Source organism: Aegilops tauschii, chromosome 2, assembly GCF_002575655.3.
Source record: "Aegilops tauschii subsp. strangulata cultivar AL8/78 chromosome 2, Aet v6.0, whole genome shotgun sequence".
In the NCBI taxonomy this organism is placed as follows: Eukaryota; Viridiplantae; Streptophyta; class Magnoliopsida; order Poales; family Poaceae; genus Aegilops; species Aegilops tauschii.
The window spans coordinates 493,798,755-493,821,025 of NC_053036.3; the positions used below are offsets into that span (position 1 = coordinate 493,798,755).

Below are 22,271 nucleotides of genomic sequence, written 5' to 3' on the forward strand. Positions count from 1 at the left end.
CCCCCGGCCACGACTAATCGCTCACCCACTTTACCTTAACCCACCCACTGACCCCGAAGAGAAGAACCACCCCGTCGTCTCGTCGCCCACGCAGCACGACAATCACGACGACGCGGGGCGGTGGAAAACACAGAGACGACGAGACCGCCGCGCTGTTACTTGTAGCGTCACCCTTCTTTTCCGCCTCCGTTTCTTTCTTTTCTTTTTTACATAAAGAAAAGAAGATGAGTTCGAAGGCCAGTGTCGATACCGAGAAGATAGTGAGGTGGCGACATAAAAATAAAGATGGAAACAGTTCGGGGGGAGCACCAAAGGCCAAGGAAAAAGAGCGGACGAGACGAAAAATTTGGAGTGCGGGAGGAGGGAAGCCGGCGGGCGCAGGAGGTGGAGTGAAATGCGAGAAAGGGGAGGGGCGTGAGGCAACGCTGCTCGCATTTGTTGTGCCCACGGACTTTGGCAGCCATTCAATGCTCCACCAAACGCTCATCCCTTCTTCCCTTGCCTTCTCCGCCTCCGCTTCCCCTTCCCCCGACCCTCTCCCCTTCGCCTCGAACGCCGCCGCCGCCGCCGCCGCCGCGACCCCCCTTCGCTCCTCAGCCATGCCGTCCTACGCGCACCACCACAGCTCTCTGGTAAGGAGGGAGGGAGATTACCGGGGCGAGAGAGATAGAGAGATAGAGAGAGAATCTTTTGTTGATATTTCTTTTTTGTTATAAGTTTTTTTGGGAGAGGAAGGAAGAAAAGGAGCGTTCTTTCTCTTTCTCTGAAGTTGTGGTTCTTGGTTCCTGGAATTGGGAATTTATGATTTTCATGTGTGTATGTGTGCGCCTACTTTTGGGCCGTGAAGGACGAGAGGATGGACGCCCTCAAGGGCAGTAGCCGCGAGGAGGAGACGCCCGACGAGGCCGCCGCCGAGGCGCCGGCGGCCTGGGGCTTCGCCGAGAGGGACGGCTTCTCCGTCGAGGACCTGCTGGACCTCGAGGAGTTCTGCGAGCCGGATAGGGACGGCGCCGACGAGCCCGAGGAGGCTCCGGCCGCCGCCGTGAAAGAAGAGAAGTTGAACGACGGGCCCAACCAGTCCGTCGTGTCGTATGAGCTCGCCCCTCCGGCGCCGCCAGCGCCGGAGATTGTTGACCTGCCGGTGAGGTTTCAAGGCAACTTTGACCGCTTCTCGCGGCTTTTTCCAGGCTTTTGTCGTACGTGGTGAATTAATTATTTCTTCCTGCCTTGCTGTGTGTTTCCGCAGGCGCATGACGTCGAGGAGGAGCTCGAGTGGGTGTCCCGTATCATGGACGACTCGCTCTCCGAGCTGCCCCCGCAGCCGGCGCCGCCCGCGTCGATGATGGCGTCGTTGGCGCCACGCCCGCCGCAGCACCGGCTACCCCAGCGGCACCCGCAGGATGGAGCGTACCGTGCTCTGCCGTCTATGTCCGACCCTATGCGGACTCCGACCATATGCGCGCTGTCCACGGAGGCGCTGGTCCCGGTCAAGGCGAAGCGCAGCAAGCGCTCTAGGGCGTCGGGGTGGTCGCTCTCGGGCCCCGCGCCGGACTCCACGTCGTCCTCGTCGACCACCACCACCTCCTCGTGCTCCTCGTCGGCCTCCTTCTCGCCCTACTTCCTGCTGGACACGCCGCACTTCGGCGCCTCGGAGCTCATGGAGGAGTACAACATCCTGCCGCCGCCGCCCAAGAAGTCCAAGCACGGCAAGAGCAGCAAGCAGAAGGCCAAGAAGCGCGGCCGCAAGCCCAAGAACCTCCCCGCACCCTCCAGCGCCATGGAGGCCGCCACCCAGAGCGACCGGCGCTGCAGCCACTGCGGCGTGCAGAAGACCCCGCAGTGGCGCGCGGGGCCGGAGGGCGCCAAGACGCTGTGCAACGCGTGCGGCGTGCGCTACAAGTCCGGCCGGCTCCTCCCCGAGTACCGGCCGGCGTGCAGCCCGACGTACGTGAGCAGCGTCCACTCCAACTCCCACCGCAAGGTGCTCGAGATGAGGCGCAAGAAGGAGGACGGCCCCCTCACAGTCACCGCCACCGCGCCCGCCGTGGCGTCGTTCTAGCTCGTTCGCTGGCTGGCTGGCCACTCCGTCCGCGGTGGCTGTACATTTTCCCGCCCGTATCAGTCTTTGTACTACCGTACTCGAACCTTTTTTCTTCCATTTCTCTGCTAGTATCATCATCATCATCCGAGTAGTTCCGTTTGGAGATTAATTAGAGTCCAGCAGGTTTAGGTCATGTTAGGTTTTAGGAATTCGGCTCCTCCAACTCCACCACCTTCATTAGCTTGTTAGGGTACTAAGTACTGCTACAGCAGCAGCAGTGCAGCACTAGCTCAGAACTTTATTTCCAGCTTTGTCCCAAGGAGTTTTTCTATGAGCTAGCATGTGTTTGCTAGTGTAGTGTAAATCAATGGCGGTGCTTAGTTTTTACCATCGTCAGGGTTGAAGAAACCCAGAACCAACCTTCCCTTTGGGTGGGGTGAAGGAAAAGAGGAGAGACGAGAAGAGAGCAACGCATCGGCGAACCAACCGGGTGCGTGATGCGTGCATCCTCGGATACATCACATGGTGTTGTCACATGTAACAGCATGATGCATGCTTAGTTAGGGGCAGAGCAGACAGTTGAGGGCTCGGGACAGCGAGAGGTAGAGGTAGATGGATGCTGCAAGCAACCACGCTGCGCTGTCTGTTTCGTGCAAGAGCAGGAATGGAGTGGAGTTGGGAAGTTCTTGTTCATGGATGGCCCTGCTAATTTTCTCAATCACCAATGAATCATATGCATCGGTGTGGCTCTTTGCAGTGTGTAGTCGTATACACCTACGCCTGAGCCATAACTGTTTGAAAAGACGAACCATTACTACTATGGCCAGGAGGCGCCCCTGTCTTTTGGGCTCAGTTATTATATCGGCTTCCGTGCTCGCTCTGTTCTTGTACTCCTACATAGCTTTGGACCTTTGGTGCAGCTGCTGCTGCTGCATGCACTGAGAGATGCTTCTCCCTCGTGATTCAGTACCGCCATGTCCCCACGCGATGGTTTGAAATTTCCACGGCGCGGCGAGATTTTTTCAGGCCGGCCGGCCGGCCGGCACTGTTGGTGACAGCAGCGATGCGTGGTGCACTCGGACTGGGACCCCAACTTATTTCCGACCTAACCAAAACCAGAGGCCGTAATCGTAATGGGGCACTGACGTGGTGACCGCGACCGGCGCCTTGCCTCGCTTTGCGCTGCACCACCCGGCTCCGGCGCCCACTCGGCCCGGCAGCCAACGCCCCTGGCGCCCCCCCCCCCCCCCACCACACACACACACACACTAACCTCATGTCGTCTTATCTTAAGCACGTACGCAATGGCTTTAGTTTGTTCCTTTCTTGCATTCCGATCCGTCTTCATCTCCCTCCTATACTGAATCCATCTTGGATTTTACTTTCTTTGCGCTTAATTGCGCATCTATTGTCATGCCCTGTGGACACAGGACAGTAGCAGAGGCTGACAGTACTTGCATAAGTATGGGGAGGTGCATGTGCCGTGAACTCCTGTTCATGGGCAGCCCGAGCCGGAAAAAAAAACAGCATCTGGGCTTGGGCTCCACTTTTCTGCCTGAAGTATGGCCCGAAAGCCCGGGAAAAGCCCAAAGTGACAAAAAATAATTTTATTGGAAGATAGCGAAATCACTAATTGAGGAGCGCTCCCCGCAACGATTAGCCGGGGAGCGCTCCCCGCGCGCCAATTGTCATGCGCGGAGCGGTCGTGAGACTTTTCCGAGGTGCTCCGCGCGCGACACTTGTCGCGCGCACGGCGTCTCCCGTGATTTTCCGGTTTCCCTGTGTGGTTTTTCCTTTTTTCACTTTAGTCCTTATACTTTTAGTGTTTTGTAATACCTTTTGATCTGTTTTGAGATCTGTTTCTCTCTGGTGTGGGCGAATCGTCGTGGCGCACTGTTCTTTCTTTGCCGTCGTCTCCTCCCGTCGCGGCCGCCGCTCTTGTCGCGTGGTTACGGCGGCCCCTGTCCCGGCCGCCGCGCTTGTTGCCTGCTCTTACGGCGGTCCTTCTTTAGCGTCGACCGCGCTTCCCCGTTCGCGATATCGTCGTTCCTTACCGGTTGCCTTCGTGGGTTCCCTGTTTCCGTTTCTCGTTTCTCTTTTTGTTCCCATTATATTTCCGGGATATGGAGATTTATGGGGTAGTTACGGGTGGGGACTACCAACACTATCAGATGTCAAGTTTCAACTGGGTTTTGTGGAATTAGTTCTTGATAATCATTGTGTTCCTTGCAGTTATGGTTTGTCCTTTTTGCCGTATGCCTGGTGGCCCGTGTTCTTCTGTTGAATCTTCTGTAGATGGGTTCAGTGTGGTCCTGGATCGGCGTTGTTGGAGGCGTGTTGTAAGAATATCATTTTATAATTGTTCAATTTTTGGCACACACGCTTATTTCTTTTGGTGCTGCTCATGTTGTTTAGGTTTTGATTATGATCCTTGTTTTGATTTGTTGTGCAGTATGTTCCGTGCAGTTTTAGAGCTCATCTTGCTCGTTACATCGAGGAGTGTAGGGCTTTAGCCATAAGGAGGGGTGACGAAGATACTGATCTTGCTCTTCAGTGCAATGAGGGTTATTTGTATGGTGTTCTGTTTAGTCATGGTCGGGTGAGGAGCAAATTCCATGGTCCTTCCTGGGAACGATTGGTCAGTGATTATGGTGTTCGTCCTCGTGATATAATGACCATTAGGCTTGAACATTATGGAACGCGGATTGGCATTGATTTTTATCGTGTTGGTCGTGGAGATGCGTTGTCTCCTTTACCGTCTGTTGGTAAGGTTTATTTTTAAGGAAGTTTTTAGCTTGTTTTATTGCACATGATGATTTTTCTGTTCCCTTGAGCCTGTGTAATTATATTTTGTAGCTCTTGATGGTTTGAGCGACTCCGAGATGGAACTTGTTGGGAGTTGTTATTACACCCGTGGTGTTTTTCTTAATTATCAGCAGATGTATTTCATGAGGTGTCAACTCTTTGATGATGACTACATACCTTGTTGTCCTTTTGTTCACACGATTGATTCCATGAATGTTAATGGTCATCATATGGTCAGATTTTTTCCATCATTTTTTGTTTGTTTCTGTTTATTTATTTATTTTTATTATCTCTTCTATTTATTGTTTTGAATTTTTGTTCTATTTCTGATATCTTCATGTTTTTTGTCAAGTTATTCCTGGTATTGTTGTGAGGAGTTTGAAGGAGTTTGTGACTTTTCCTAGGACTGGCGTTTTAACCCTTGAAGTTACTTTGGAATCTGGTGATGATGATATATATGTGAGCACTCCTTGCTCCTACTTCATTGGCTTGGGTAGTAGAATGGTGTTCAAACAGGAAGGTTTCAGTGATTTTCTCCAGGCATCGTCTATTGAAGTAAACAGCTTGGTGCTGATAACTTCCAAAAAGCGTGATGGGAGGCTCGTTGTTATCTTCAGTCTTCTGCCGCAGTGATGTTAGTTATAGCCTTTGAACATAAATGGATTTTGTTTAAAAATCTATGCTACGGTTTAATGTTATCTAGATATATGAAACGATATGAACCTAAGTGTTCATTGCTGTTGTATGTTTTTAGAAGAGGTATGGTTGTGCATCTCTTTTAAAGATGTTTTTTTGGACGGATGTTATTTAATTGGGGTCATAGTTATCAATACAGTAGAGGCACATGTGTTGCACTGGAATTAAGCAAATGAAGGCACGGAATTGAAGTCAGTGCAGGCACGGTTGTAAGGAGGCACGGGTATACTGAGAGGTACGTGTGTGTAGCGCCAAAGTTGTACGGGCGAGATACTATGGGTTTCATGCGAGAGGCACGTGTGTGTGTAGCACGTAGAGTTACTGTTGGTTTTATGTGAGGCACGTGGATTGAGCAAAATGGAGACATGGAATTATAGTCAGTACAGGCACGGCTGTGTGGAGGCACGGGTATACTGAGAGACGCGTTTGTGCAGCACCAAAGTTGCACTGGCGATCACGCGTGCGGAGCACGTAGAGTTACTGTGGGTTTCATGTGAGGCACGTTGATCAAGCAAACAGAGGCACGAAAGTGAAGTCAGTACAAGCACGGTTGTGTGGAGGCACGGTTTTGAACCCTCTTGCTGCTGTCAAGTTTCTAGAGGCACGTATGTACGACAGTAGAGGCATCGGTCGAAGTATTTGGTTAGAGGGGCTCGGTTGTGGATGCACAGGTGTGAAGTCTCTAGGGTCACGGGTGCGTGGCACCACAGGCATGGATTGAGTAGACACTTAGAGAGCCACGCTTGTCCATAGGTCAGTTGCACATGGTAGTGTAGTTTTGTGGCATCGTGCAGAACTGGTGTACGGAGAGGCACCTGTGTGCAATAGCAAGGTGTTCTGAATGGACGGAGCGGTGTTTGATGTGAAATGGAGGCAAGGATTTTTTCCAATGTGGTTAAAGTAACAAAGTTCTTGTCACTTGTGTCTGTGTACCGAATGTTCTTCTGCAATATTTATGAATTGTTCACGCCAATGTTTAATAAGCATTGTACTGAAAGTTTACAACGACATCATCACATATTCTTGTAAATGCACGATGCATCTTGTAAAGGTTGAGTATGAAAATTATAATACAATATCGTACGACATATCTCTCGTTCTATAATCATGGATACAATATATGCTTGCTCAGTACTGGGACATAACTTACTAATTGCATTTAGACATGCAAAACTTAGTATGCATTTGTACATGAGCACACCACTGTGTTCAAAGTTCAAACGTAAAATAGTAATACAATACACACAACATCTTTGAGCAACAACAAACATATTTACAACATAGGTTCATACAATCTAAATTATGATAATAGTAGTTCCTACTAGTTTAATGTAGACATCCATTTTCTCGCAATTTACCAACCACTGTTTCCCTTCCGGCGCTTCCAGCCGCTGGAAGATCCCTCATCTTTGTTCTTACATGGGCGGAGTCTTTCTTCTATTGGTTGTTGGTGGAGGTGACGTAGCCATTCTTGATGATTAGGATTCTACGGTACAACTCGTAGCTAACATACCCGTCCTTTGCCGCGTACTCAAGGTGTATCGGGGAAAGTGGCTTCCACTCCCAGAACTGGTGCTTCTCCTTTGGGAATGATTTCTTCATGTTCTTGTATGAGGGGTCGATGATGGCCGCTGCAAGGTCACCCATGGAGTCCCTTTCTCCACCACCCGTGATGCAGAATAGCCTCTGGATGTCGACGTGGTGCTCGTCTGGAATTTTGATCCATGCACGGGCAAGCATGGTCTTGTCGTTCCTGGTGTCGACGCTAGTGAAAGTTACCGCTTTCCGTTGCAGGAAGTCAACTAACGCCTGGGAGCGCTCGGATCTGCAGTAGTGGTATACAAGGACATGCTCGCGCATGGCAAGTTGGACGATGGCGATCCCTTGTCGTATGTAACTGCTCTTACGTGTGTACTCGAGGTCGAGGCCGACGAACTTGTTCTTCTCCTCCTTTAGCCATTCCTCGTACTTTTTGATGATCCGCTCCACGGTCCTTGGGTTGTTGGTGTACACCACCTCCAGCACAGTTGTACCGTGGGTAGTAATGTGTTCGGTGAGTGTTGTTAGTTTCCCGTCGTCCATGGCTGGAGGTGCGCGGTGGTGAACTGCGGCTGGCGAGAAACTTTCGAGGAAGAGGATGCAAATGGAGTCGGAAAAGCGAAAGGGATATTTTGCCGTGCAAAAAAGGAAACCGCCAAATAGCAGTTGCTAGTCACCCGGCGGTTCCAGGCATAGATTTTCGGAAACAAGTGAGTGCTCCTCAATTAGTGATTTCGTTTGTTTTATCTGTTTTTTTAAGATTTTCACCTATCTTGTTCATTGAATTTTTTTATTCGTTGCGTGCTGCGTGCGTGATTCATATGTGCGTATTCCATCTTTGGTTGTGAACGTAGTCGTGTAAACAGTAGAACACTCAGCAGATGCATGGTCGTGCCTTTGTTGTGAAAACGTTTTTTCCAATTAACAATCTTCCTTGGTTCGGGAGGCACTGTTGTTATGTTATTCGGTGCACAAGTGTTTGTTTAGGAAAAGTTGAAGTAAATATAGTTTGAACTTGAAAATGGAGTCCTGTTTGGTTTTTAATTGAGATATGTTTCACTAGATGGTTTGAATAAGTTTGATAACATGGCATTGCTATAGGTTTTGAATCAAAAACTGATTCTTTTTTTGTTTGATTTTTGAAAATGATTCTTTCTGTTTTTTGGTTTTTTGAATTATGATTTTTTCGCATGAATCATTCCGATAGTTCAAACACTATTTGTTGCAAAGGATCATTCCGATGGTTGAAACAGCAAGTTGAGTGTCCGTAAGAGCTACATAAGTTGCAAAAGATCATTCCGATAGTTCAAGCAAGCACATGGTCCATAATAGTTACATTACTCTACCATCCTACTAGCAAACTTATAGTAACCAGTGTTTTTCTGCTGGAGGCATCATCATGAAATGAGCGCTGACATCCTAGGAGATACACTGCTTGCTTCCATTTTAGGTGCTGGTTCCGACGGAATCTACAGAATGCGCTGAATGATGATAGACACAGAACGGTCATGGCACTCTTTGAAAGTGATTAGAACAACGTTCTTTTCAACAAAGGATGCAGCTGATATGAAGTCTCTGAAAGAAGACTTTTCTATTACCATCCCACCGTCGTTTTTGGAGATGTAGTACGACGAAGGAGTGATGACATGGGTAGCTTCATCAGGAGCTTCAAGGGTCACCCTGCCATTGGTTGGCATGTCCACCCATCTCTTCAGTGTCGAGACAACGCTCCTCGGAATTTTTTAAAAGAAATCGAAATTAAATAGAAATTAAAACCGTTGATTTGTCACTTGGACAATAAATAAAAGAATGGCTGAATACGGTGAGTGCGCAAACATTAAGAAATTCCATATTGAAAGTAATATAATTCCTGGCATGTTCAGGTTTGTGTGTAAATAGATAAAACAACATATTAAGAGAACAACAAAAGTTTTGTTGTTTTAGGTTTGAATAAATAGGTTGTTCATAATTTTACATATGAGCAAAATACGTTTGGTATTTTAACAAGGACAGTTGTAACCAACCATGACGCAGTCTTTGGTGTTAGTGGGAGTCAATACGTGGACAAATGGACGGCAACGGATGAAAGTATCTCCGAAAAGGCGTTGTAGAAAGAATCATGTCTCGTCGTAGGTAAGCTCAATATCCTTAGAGTAGACACAGCAGTGAACATGGTCAAAATCGTCAGAAGAAAGATCGTCGAGAGCTAGAAAAAGAAAAAGATTTTAAAGTTAGATAAAGTTATATCCAACACGGGGTTAATATTATTCAATTCGATTCATGCATATAAAATTACAGTGAAAGAAGATAAGTTTGTAATATTAAATACCTACCAACGTGGGGTAATGGAAGCAGTCTTTTGTCATCCCGATATGTTTGTATTTCGAGATTGAGACCCTCGTCTGGTAGTTCAAATTCTATGCGGTCTCCAGCACGAAGTTCATAATCATCCGCAAAGGTGTTCCACTCACCACCGCAGAACTTTGTGTAGTTCGCCCTATGCTTAAACAAAGCATTGTAAGACCTTCCTTCATGTGTAAGAAGGGCTGGCTCTACCTGCTCTTTACGCAATTTTCTTGCTTCTTTCTTCCTCTCGTCAATGTATTCAGCGAGAAAAGCTCTGACATTACAAGGTACATACTGGAAAAAATAGTGCAAATAACAACCTGTAAGTATAAATTTGAACTCGCGTATTATTAATGTTAAAAGTTTTCTTAAATTGGATATGAATTTTTGATAAGAATTACAGATTTTTGGCATATGTTGACTAATTTTAATTAGAACTGAAGATGCACTATAGTAATCAAGGTATGGGCAGGCAAACTAATGGAAAATGAAAACACAAGACAGGTGCGAAGAAGTGACAGCAGGGGAACCTAGTGTAGGTGCAAGGGGGTATGAGTAACAGCGATGATTTCTACTGTGTTGTAAGCAACTAATACGTTAGTAATGCTTACTAACCATGCGGCTCCAGCAATTTTCATCAAGAATAATCTCAAAGTGCTGGAGAACTTGAGGGTGTGGTTCGCAAGGGCCGCCTGGTTGGCGGCAGGTAGGGCAAATCATACCTAAATAATCCAGAACAACTATGTTAAGAAAACAAGAATATCATAACAATTTAAAACAAGATTCAACGTTGAAGGTAGACAACGACTAGCTTCAGCTACGTTAGCCGTATTAAAAATATCCGTACGAAGGCAGACTACAACTACAAATTTACCAGAAATCTTCTCATCTAGTCCTTCCAGAAAAGCAGTATGACAGAGTTTAGATCACTTGTTTAGATTTTCAAATGGTTTTTTATTGCTTTAGAGAATGAAGTCGTTGTACCGGATCTGATGCTTCAATAACTATCAAATGAAAAACCTAAACATAAAATAGTAATAATTTAAATATCTTTTTCAAAACGTAGATACGGATCGGAGCATGCTGCTTACGCATATGCTTTTTACCTGGGAGAGAAGAAGAACGGGCGTCGACGAACGGAGATTGGGGTATGGGAAGCTTAGGGCAAGTACCCACGGCCAGCAAATCTACGAGAGAAGCCCGGCTTAGAAGTTAATCAAGAGACCCAATAAAAACTCTACAATAACTTGTTTGAAATGAGACTATGTGCGAGGAAGAAGCACGAACCCTAGAAGTAGGCGGACAGATAAGCCAGATGGGTTGTGATGGGAAGCTTATGGCAAGCACCCACGGCCAGCAATCTACGAGAGAAGCACGGCTTAGATATTAATCGAGAGACCCAGTAAAAACTCTACAATAACTTGTTTGAAATCAGACTGTGTGCGGGGAAGAAGCACGAACCCTAGGCTAGAAGCAGGGGACGAAGAAGGCAAGTGAGTTGTGATGTGGCTGAGGGAGTCGGAGCTTATTTAAATATAAAGCAGTCTTGAGAGAGCAAGAGTAGTAATGAGTGCTTCTTGTTTTATTTTTTATCCTACGAAATGGAATGAATGCTGGTTTGTGGATGGTGTGCGTGCATTCTGAGGTGTTATGGGGATGCGAGACGTTTGACTCGTCCAGCTGCCTCTCACTGTAGTTGTTCAGCTGTGCTGCTTCCCAGCGGAGTCTTCTACGTGCCTATCCTGCCTCACATACTTTTTGTGAGGCACGGTTATACATGCTGAAAAGCATGCTCGTGCTTCTGTGTTTTTTTAATCATATGTTTAATCAGATATGGTTGGGTGTGTCTTTAGGAGAGGATCGGTGATGATGTTATTAGATGCACGGTCGTTGTAACAGGAGAGGCATGGTCGATATGTCAGGGGATGCAAATTGACGGGAGGCATGATGGTTCCTAATGAGAGGCACGTTTGCATCTGAAATTGAGTCACGGTTCGTGGCTCTGGTATTGTAATTTTTTTCAGGCAGTCGATGACCCAGGGGAGCCACTGTTTTTATGTACGCTGGCTTCAGGCGGGAATATGTATGATAGCCCACGGTTATATGTATGTCAGAAGCATGGACGTGCTTTTGTTTTGTCAATGTTTCTGGTGGTACGCAGACATGGTCCGTTGATGTCACTGAGGTTTGTCTTTAACCAAAGTGGATGCACGCGTGTGGCTTTTGTTCTGGCCGAACCGTGCTTCTATTTTTGTTCACTCCCAGTGTAGTATTTGTACGACAGGGTCATCTCGTTTGCCTCTTCGCATTGTTCTCTCGATCAAAGGATGTGCTGGTGACCGATGGGATGGCTATTTATTGTTAGTATTTATTGTGCTAGATACCGTGCTAGAGTTAACCTAGAGGCTCCTTGATTATAGCGTGGCAGTCGTGACTTTTGAAGTGCATGGTTTCACGAGCTGCAGAAGCACAATCGTCCATTCACCGTTCCCGGTGCAATTAAATGGGCGCATGGTAAATGAGTCGTCTCTCCCCAAGGTTAAGTAGTGGTCTATTCCTGGAGGTTATCGCGTCTTATTCTCTCCAGAGAAGTGCAGGTAGCTCCCGTCATCCTCGCCTCGTACGAGAAGCACAGTCAAACTCCATTGTCGTGTCACCCTTGGTTCCATGGACGACTTCAGGAACACTACTGAGCGTCTCTTTATAGATGCTGATGGTAATACCAAGCTCGAGGTGTTGTACACCAACGAGCCCTACAAGGTGGAGGAGATTCTTACTCTCTATGAGGAATGGCTGCGTGAGGACAGGTAAAAGTTTGTTGGTCTTGATCTGGAGTACACACGAGAGGATTATTTTGATCGTAGTAGAAAAGTCGCCGTTATGCAACTGGCGATGCGCAAGCATGTTCTTGTCTATCACTTGTGCAAGGCCAGGACAGAGTGCACTGCTCTGAAGGATTTCCTTCGGAACAAAGGTATAATTTTTGCTAGTGTCGACGTCAGGAACGATAGGGATGTTCTCGCAAACAGTTACCTCAAAATCCCAAGAGAGTGTCACATCGACCTTCAAGAGGAGCTCATGATCGAAGGAGGCAATCTAAGGGAGTCCATGGCAGATTTGGCAGGAGCCGTCATAAACAAAATCTTACTTGAGTATGAAGTCATCTTTTCCACAAGGTCTGCATGACTACTGGGAATGGAAGCCGCTTTCCCTTGAACACCTGAAATATGCGGCAATTGTAAGTGAAAATATCATTTTTTATGATCTTCTGTCTTTATATTTTTGTTTTATTGCAACAATAGTACCTTTTCCCCTTTATGTATATCTTCATTCTCATCCGCTTTTTATTTTAGGATGGGTATGTCAGCTATGAGCTCTACCGCCGAGTTCTGTCTATGAAGGACATGATGCCTCCTCGTTGTCTTCCCGACCCCGGACGCCGTTGATGCTTCTGAGCAGAACTCCAACTGAGTAGAATGGTCCCGGTGGTCTGAGCAGAATGGACTCCTGGAAGACTTTCATTTCTTTTTGTATAATTAATGAGTACTTTTAGTTCAAATCTATGGAGTACTGTCTCATGTTATGTGAATATAATTTCTTATGTTTTTTCATGTTACAAGTTCATTGTTGACGTTTGCGCGAGTTCATGTACATTTAGAGAACCTGTTGAAGTGGCGCATATGTATTGTTTGGGAGAAGTGCGCTTTGTGTTTGGCTTATATTCAGTGCCGTTTGTTTGTGTTTGTATTGTTGTCTTTTACACGTTCGCACAAGAGAGACATGTCTGCTAACGTACGAGGCAACATTTTAGTTTCCTGTCTTTGTGTGCTTTAGGACCGTGCCTCGAGAATCCGGACATCCGTGTCTGTTCAGGCTTCACTTCCGTGGCTTCTTTCCGTCTATGCATGTACCTCACGTGACACACGCCATGTCTGTAACGTGCTGGTTTCACACGACAGTTCCTCTTGACACTACACAACCGTGCCTTTGCCACCACTCTTTTGTGCATCCAGGTGGTTTGTACCCGTGCCTCGAGAACTATGAGAAGCCGCAATTCCGTGCCTGTATACGCTTTAATTCCGTGTCTCCTGTACGTGCATTTGCGTGTCTCAGGCGTCATGCTGGCTGTGACTCTACGTGCCTCTGGTGCTAGACGCCCGTCCGTGAGGGGACGCATATGTATTGTTTGGGAGAAGCGTGTTTTTTGTTTGGCTTATATTCACCGCCGTTTGTTTGTGTTTGTATTATTGTGTTATACACATTCGCACAAGAGAGGCACATCTGGTAACGTACGAGGCAACATTTTCAGTTTCCTGTCTTTGTGTTCTTCGGGACCGTGCCTCTAGAAGCTCGGCATCCGTGTCTGTGGAGGCTTCACTTCCGTGGCTTCTTTTCCGCTATTCATGTACCTCACGTGACACACGCGATGTCTCTATGTGATGGTGTCACACGACAGTTTCTCTTCAGACTACACAACCGTGCCTATGCCACCACTCTTTTGTGCATCCAGGTGGTTTGTACCCGTGCCTCGAAAACGCCAATTCCAAAGCCGTACCTATGCGCCAAAAGCCGCAATTCCGTGCCTGTATACGCTTCAGTTCTGTACGTCCTGTACATGCATTCGCTTGTCTCTGGAGACACGCTGGCTGTGACTCTACGTGCCTGTGGTGTCAGACGCCCGTCCGTGAGGGGATGCGGTGGCTGTGACTCGTCGTGCCTGTGCTTCTACACGCCCGTGCCTCTGGACACTTTAAAACTGTGGCTCTTTCACTTCTCCCGTTGATTCGCTGCTTGTATTTGATGTATCTCACGTGATACACGTCACGACTCTATGTGTCTGCGGTGTTACATGGCTGTCCCTCTTGAGAGTTTGCAACCATGCCTCTCGAACAGAGTGTTCTTACCGATGCCTCTGCCACCTCTCTTTTTTGCATCCAGAGGATTTGTACCTGTGCCTCGAGAATGCCAATTCGAAAACCGTGCTTGTGCGTCGAAGAAGCTGCAATTCCATGTCTGTACGCAGAGGGTGTGTAGCCGTGGCTCGAGAACGTCAATTGCAATGCCGTATTCGTGCCTTGCTAAGCCGAAGCACGTGCCTGTAGAGGCTAAGTTTCCGTGCCTGCGTTGCATGCATTCACGTGTTTCCGGCGAGTTGCTGCCTGTATCTCTACGTGCCTGTGGTGATACTCGTGCCTATGGAATAGACACATATGTGCATCGTGTGCCTGCATACCCGTGCCTTTGGGATAGACACGTATGTGCGTCTTGTGCCTACATACCCGGGCCTCACGTGAAACCAGCCTTGACTATCGAGGGACAGATGTTGTGAATCTAGCTAGATGAGGCACGGATGAGTTTTGGCCTTCGGATCTAAGGTGTACGGCTGGCTGTTCGTTTGCTTCATTGGATTCTTCCGTCGGTGGTCTTTGTTCAAAGGAGGAATTGATGACCGATGTGCCGGCTATTCGATGTGACTATTCAGTGTGTCAGTTACCGTAAAATAAAGTTAGAGGCTCCTCGATTTCTCCACGGCATCAAATATTTGTGCACAGCCGTGACTTTACGAAGTGCATGGTTTTATGAGCTTCGGAAGCACAACCATCTATTCGCTGTTCCTAGTTCACACGTTAATGCGCATTGTAACTGAAACGTCCCTCGCAAGGTTAAATACTGGCCGTGTTTGTGAGGTCTTCACGTCGTATTGTAGCCACAGAACATCAGGCAGTTCCCACCCTCCGCACCACTCCCCAACCTTGTTGCAGGGTCTCAGGAATCTCCATTGGCACCTTCCTGCTCGCTGCCATGGACGACTTTTTGAACACCACCGAGTACCATCCTATAGTTGCTGATGGTAACACGAAGCTCGACGTGTGGTACACCAACGAGCCTGGCCAGGTGGAGGAGATCATTGCCTTGTACGAGGACTGGTTGCGTGAGGAGAAGCACAAGTTTGTTGGTCTCGGCATGGAGTTCACGCGAAAGGATTGTTACAGGCGTAGAAATGTCGCCATCATGCAACTGGCTATGCGGAATCATGTTTTTCTCTATCACTTCTGCAGGGCCAGGACGGAGTGCCCTGCCCTGAAGGAATTCCTTGAGAATAGAGGTATAACTTTCTCTAGTGTGGGCGTCAGGAATATTAGAGATGCTCTTTTTCAAGATTTCATCAGAATTCCAGAAGGGTACCACATCGACATCCAAGAGAAGTTTATGATCAAAGGCGGCGAAGAAAGGGACTCCATGGAGGACTTAGCAGGAGCCATCATTGACGAATCTTATTCGAAGCTGGAGTCATCTTTTCCAGAACTTCTTCGTCACTACTGGGATTGGAAGCCACTTACTTTTGATCACCTGAAACATGGAGCTACTGTAAGTGAAGATTTCATTTTCGTTAGTTTCTGCCTTTGTTGCTAGAACAATACTTGTTTTTTTGTATATTCATGTTTTCATTTGCTTTTCCTTTAGGAAGGGTATGTGAGCTATGAGCTATACCGCCGGTTTCTGTCAATGAGGGACATCCTGCATCGTCGTTGTCTTCCTGATGTCAGATGGCGAGGACGTTTCTGAGGAGTAGTCTAGCTGGAAGTGCTGGCAAGATGGATTGTGTGATGAATTGGTTATTTGATAGTTATTGTATGTGGTAATATTGCATAGACTGATGAATTTGTAATTGTGGTGGTTTTATTTTGAACCGGATGGAGTTGACTAGTTTGGAAATTTAAGTTTATTTTCGTGATCATCTAAGTTTTTCTTGATTGGGTGCCTCCAAGAATATTTTCCTCTAATGATTTTTTGCTACGAGTTGGTATAATATGAGATGTATTAAGGGGAGCACTCAGATGTGCACTTTCGTGATTCTAGGCAGCGTACAGTCGTCTGTTCAGGGAGGCATTGCTTTTGTTTTAGGCAAGGCACACTCTGGTGTTATTAGTTTGCTAGCTGCTTCAGTTCTTCTCTCAATATCGTCACACTGATAGGTAGGGGCGTTACTTTCACTTTGTGTTCGTACTGTGTTTGGCACGGTTGTTTTTATATTGAATATATGGTTGTGGTTGTGTGTTCGAAATGTTTTTATGCAGAGCTTGAGTGTTTTTAAGATTCTTCATATTTTCTCAATGTTCTGTCTGTTTCAATATATGTTGTCTGTTTCAATATTTTTTTTCTGTTTTAGGGACAAAAATCCAGTGTGATACTTGCTGTGGGAGTACTGTGTTTCAATTATTGTGGTGGTACTTTGATTTTGAAAGGCATGGCCGTGAAGGCATTTGATGCATTGTCGTATGTTTGGCAGAGGCGTTATCCTTTCTTTGGGTACTAAATTCGGAGAGGCACTGCGTTATGTTAGTATGAGTCACTGTCATGGTTGTACGTTCTGTAATATTTCTAGGTAGTCTGCTAGTGAAGTCAAGTCTGTCTAGTTAGTGGAGGCATGCCCTATGTTATGTTGAGTCAGAGTTCTGTCTGTCGTTCGCAAGTGCTTCCTCTGACACGTTTGCTCGGAGAGGCACGTTTACGATGTTATTCAAAGGCAAGGTCATGCCTTTCTTTCGGAATGTTTGCTTTCCCTTATTTGCTGATAGAGACTCGTTAGTGAAACTTGTGAGGTCACGGACCTTTTACAGTTGAAGCCATGGTCGTTCTTCTGTTTTGGTATTTTTTCGGTTTAGTCGTCTATCCCAGAGGATGGATCTTCTTTCGTTAACTTGAGTCACGGTCGTGCTTCCATGACTCGTTGGCTTGGAGAGGGACCGGTGTTAAGCTATCGAGGGGACGGTCCTGTGTTAACTGGTGGTGCACTTGTGTGTGTCAGCTTAGTTGTCCGTGGTAAGAGAGGCACGTTCTTCGTGGATAGGAGGCACGACAGTGCCTCCGTGACCTGCATTACTGGAGGTGAGTCGTTTAGCTCCTTCATCAGATGCTTACGAATCGATAGCGTTTTTCCTCTGTGTTCCAATTGTTTCATTTATTATGTCTATCGAAGTGAGTGGTGTTCTAGTGCAAGGAAGTGAGTGATGTCTTGAATATGATGTTTACAACTTTTGGAAAAAATACGATTCTTATTTATAATGTTTGCTGCTCAGGAATTTAAGATTTGATCATTTGAACGCACAACTGTGTTTAATGGGATCCATAGCAGATATCTTGTACCGACAAAAAAATAGCTGAAACACTGTTGTGTTTACATGAGTCGATATGGCTGAAAGAATGATCGGATGGCTCCAGCTAAATTAAGGCACAGTTAAGCAGTAGTCATCTTTTTCCAACTCTTCTTCTTTCGCACCGGATATTGTGCTTGTCCAGGATGATGCTCAGTGCCTCAAATACATGGCCTGTGTTGTAGTTGGATGTTATCATTTTGAAAGTTAGTTGTTCTCTCATCGGTTTCACATGGATCTGCAAACACATAACCGTGCAAACTAATAAAATTTATTGTAAAACATAATGTTCTGCTGGCTTGGATGAACGTATGTTGATGTGTTGTCAATGAGAGTGAACTTACATTATTGATAAAAAATGAATTATTATTCAAATTAATGAGCGGCATCAAATGCATGGTGTAAATAGCACTGTCATCCCTGAAAATTGAGAGCATTAATGTCTGTGATTAGAAGGTGAACAGTAGATATGGGATGTGTAGTGGAACAAAAAAATGCATGGTTTAAATGAGGTAGAGCTACAGTTAAAAGAAACTCACTCTCTGTTTGAGTTACATACACTCTGCACAGGTTTGACATGAAAGGAGGCTATGGTGTGAGGATAGTTGTTGTAAGCAGAATGGTAAGCTCTCTTGAAGTTTTCGATCACAATGTCTTGAGTGTTCCTTTATACCGTCGCAATTGATATAAGGACACAGAATTTCGAAGTGACGCATTGCAAGATTCACGATGATGAGGTAGATAAAATGAGGTTTCTTTCTCACAGGTATTAAGACCTAAAACAATTAACAGGGAATAATATCATTGTAACAAGAAAAACTGGTAGAATTGAAGATGAACACTGGACAGATAAAGTGAGTAGGGTGAACTCACGATGTTACATTTGTTGGGCAGCCTGTACCCAATAGTTTTTTTCACAACGTATTCCTTGAGTACTTCAGTGCTTGCTCCTAGAACTTAAAATTTATCCTGCAGAAAATTGAAGCTGTGTCACTCAGTGTGGTAGTAGTAGTAAATGTGGTTTGTTATTACTATTTATGAGAAGCAAGAACTTATAGAAGCTTCCATGTACATTATATGCTTGTGCACAAATGTTGGCTGTCCGTAGAATTGTTCTTTCATCAGCAACGTAGAGTAAGCGTCAACCACAACTGAGTTGATATATCCGTATATCTTCATTGATAAACCTAAAGTTCGATGATCGGCCCCACATCGATCGACGAAGAATATCCTCTTGCTGCCAAAAAAATAAATGAATTTTAAATCGTATGAATTTCTTATTTAACATAAGAGGAAATGATTAGTATTCAATTACAATAGTACAAGAATCGAGCCAAAACACTTGAATATGATAGCTTCAGGCAGAATACATTGCATTAGTAAAAGAAGGGACCAAAACTTTACTGTAACAGGAACAACGAATTCATTACCTATCATTTTGACCGACGCGTGGCGTATTGTCGACGATTGTTTCATACACTTCTTTCTCCTCGTTTGTGGAATCTCTTATTTCCAAAAGTTGGCAGTGATCTTGATGGTCATTCCCTTGGTCAGTGAATCGAGTCTGTTCTAGCTCAGAATGATGTTGATGAGGCTGGAAGACATGACCACCGGAGTTCAATTGACCATTACTAAGTTGTAGACGACCCTCATTATAATTGTTGTTTCTTTGGAACATTAGGCGTTGTGGTTGGTGCTGCATGCGCAGTACTAATGTTCTAACAGTTGGATCACCGGTTGAGCTTGAAGGAATATCTGTTGGAAAATGCTGGAGAGGATGACCGTAATACTGCATGCTGTTGAACTGTTGTTGCAAGGCACTGTAACTTTGCCCATTAGACTCGCCTCTATGTGGTTGCTGATTGTTCTACTCTTGAGGTTGGCGTTGTTGGCACCGTGTAGTGTTGTTATTCTGAGCATCATTGTGTTGGGGGTAGTGGGCATCACAGACAGTGGTTTGTTGCTGGTACTGCTTGTGACTTTGGTTGTTCATTGCATATGGTGAGCGCTGGCTGTTGTTTGAACCGCCGTTATTCTAAGCACCAGGATGTCGGTAGAAGTGGTTTTTGATACTAGGAGCTGGTTGGTTGTAGTGTTGGGACAAGGGAGTTGCTGGTAAACTTTGGGACAAGACAGTTTGAGTTAAACCTGTAGAGTATGACGTATCAAAGGTCTGTGTGAGGTGGCTACCGCCTGACATTGATCCTGATCTGCTGGGTATAGCTGGCTCTGGATAGTTAGAAAGGGAAGATCTAGCTTACGAGCTTGAATTCTTGGCCAAGTGTGAGACAGTATCAGGTTGGCATTGTTGTGATGCTACTTGGTTATGAAAGGGTTGTTTCTTTTTTTGTTCAATGACTCTGTCAAGTTGTTCATAGATAGATGGGTCAGACCATATTTGATCATCATCAATGAATCCACAATCAAGGAGGCCTCTGTGGTTGTCAGCATGTAGAGACTGGTTGTTTGCAGTTTCTGTTGAATTATGTGGAGGCTCCAGTATCCTAACTCTTTTCTTAGGAGGCGATGTACTCTTGTTACCTAGATCTTCTGACTGCTGTAAGGACCTCTTGTGAGCTGCCATTTGTGGTTCCGGTTCTGGCGGATGTGCGCTTGTGGTAATAGGGACGCTGTCTGTGGGATCAATAGGTGGTTGCTTCGTACATTGTTCATGTTCTTCTGCAATGTTATTGTCTTCTGCATCGACGGATGCTGCAGCAACCAGTGGAGCATCACTAGTGGATGGAATTGCTTTTCCCGTGTCCAGTACTGAGCCAGAACCGCTGGCAGAATCACTGGGGACTTCTACTGTAGGAGCAAGGGAGGAAGTAGCTCTTGTGCGTTCTGTTTCAGCAATGTTCTTCTCGTCACTCAAAGTTGAAACAAGATGGACCTTATCTTCCGGCAGCGAAGAAGAACGTTGTCCAGTGACATTGTTTGGTTTTTGTGCAGGTTGGGATACAGTGAGGCTCTTTTTGTGTTGGTTGAAGAGTTGTTGTGAGCGCTGTCAGAACCGCTGGACCATGCAGTAGCTGGTGACGTTTTACCAATGTGATAAAAAGGTGCTCCAAGTGTATCTGTTGAGATTGGATCAGTCAGTAATTGTTTGTCAACCGCAGAGTGCGAGGCTGATGTTTCTGTTGCAGTAGGTTTTGCTGTTTCCTCCAAGAGTTTTTCCAGTGGGCTTGTCAGAGAGTTGTGGTCTACAGATCCTCCAGCAGAATTTTTGGTTTCAATCGGTACAGAACACTCAGACGAATTTTCACCTATCATTATAATTGCCCCGCTCTCCAGCATCTCAGTTGTTGACACAAAGGGCTCATGAACCGGCAAGCCATCAAGGCAGTTGTGCAGATGGTTATGCACTTTGTCCAGATGAATCTTGGCTTGTTCATCAATGTCCTCTTTGTTGTGGTCGATTCTGTTCACCTCCAGTAGCAACTTAATCTGGGTTGATGATTTTAGGCATGAAGATAGATGAATTTGGGACTGCTCTTTGTCGTACGGATTCTGGGATTCTGGGTCAGGGGTATCGCAGCAACCCTTTAAATTTTCCAGGGAGTATGATGTGGCGTGAAGGACACTGGTCGAGCCACTGCTGGAAGAACTTGGACTGCTTGTCGTGCTAGAACTTGGAAGCGTAGAATATGTTGAAGGGAGTGATGAAAAAGTTTCTTTTTCATTTGAGTTGTCCTGTTGCAAGTTACAATAAACGCCCCGGTCTCTGGTCTTGGTTTCTTTTGCACTAAGATCCCTACCAAGTGAAAGGAGCTTCTCCAATTTCTGCTCGAGAACTGGTTGAAACCGCGAGAAAAGTTCTGTGTACATTTCATTGATAACTTTGGCAATTTTCACCTTGGCCTGGAATTGAAACAAAAACCATCAGAAATTATTAATACCGAGAATGAAAAGAAGTTATTAATACCGAAAATGAAAAATATCTTGTGAACTACTGTACGTTCTGTCAATAATTGCAGAAAGGGCATGGAATAATTGTAGAAATTATTAATAGCGAGTATTTAACACAAAGGCACAGCTAACGCACTATAGGAAGCACTTGTAGTTTTAACACAAAAACACATCTAACGTACTATAGGGAGCACTTCTATATTTAACACAAAGGCACAACTAATGTACTATAGGAAGCACATCTATATTTATCACAAAGGCACAGTTAACGTACTATAGGAAGCACTGCTAGTTTTAACGCAAAGGCACATCTAACGTATTATAGGAAGCACTTCTAGTTTTACACAAAAGCACAACTAACGTGCTATAGGAGCCACTTGTATATTTAACACAAAGGCACAGTTAACGTACTATAGGAAGCACTTTTATATTTAACAAAAAAGCACAGCTAACGTACTATAGGAAGCACTTCTATGTTTAACACAAAAGCACAGCTAACGTACTATTTGAAGCACTTCTATATTTAACACAAAGGCTCAGCTAAGGTACTATAGGAAGCACTTTTATATTTAACACAAAAGCACAACTAACGTACTATAGGAAGGACTTCTATATTTAACACAAAATCACGGCTAACGTCCTATAGGAAGCACTTCTGGTTTTAACACAAAAGCACATCTAACCTCCTATAGGAAGCACTCCTAGTTTTAACACAAAAGCACATCTAACGTACTATAGGAAACTGTCTGGATGACCACGAAAGGACAGCTAACGGCCTA

General features: G+C 45.5%; 3 protein-coding genes across 3 annotated transcripts; 2 read left to right on the top strand and 1 right to left on the bottom strand.

Moving 5' to 3' along the window:
- The first annotated feature begins 299 nt into the window (after positions 1-299).
- Positions 300-2,431, top strand: LOC109753527 (GATA transcription factor 5). Its single transcript, XM_020312427.4, has 3 exons — positions 300-632; positions 848-1,141; positions 1,247-2,431. The coding sequence occupies exons 1-3, from the start codon at positions 468-470 to the stop codon at positions 2,057-2,059; spliced, it is 1,272 nt and encodes a 423-aa protein (XP_020168016.1). The 5' UTR covers positions 300-467; the 3' UTR covers positions 2,060-2,431.
- A 4,548-nt stretch (positions 2,432-6,979) lies between these two features.
- Positions 6,980-7,624, bottom strand: LOC141041161 (uncharacterized). Its single transcript, XM_073507277.1, has one exon. The coding sequence runs from the start codon at positions 7,622-7,624 to the stop codon at positions 6,980-6,982; it is 645 nt and encodes a 214-aa protein (XP_073363378.1).
- Positions 7,625-12,094: 4,470 nt separating this feature from the next.
- LOC141041162 (uncharacterized) lies at positions 12,095-16,818 on the top strand. The gene is made up of 6 exons (XM_073507278.1): positions 12,095-12,234; positions 15,190-15,375; positions 15,487-15,796; positions 15,893-15,970; positions 16,599-16,705; positions 16,815-16,818. The coding sequence occupies exons 1-6, from the start codon at positions 12,095-12,097 to the stop codon at positions 16,816-16,818; spliced, it is 825 nt and encodes a 274-aa protein (XP_073363379.1).
- Positions 16,819-22,271: the final 5,453 nt, after the last annotated feature.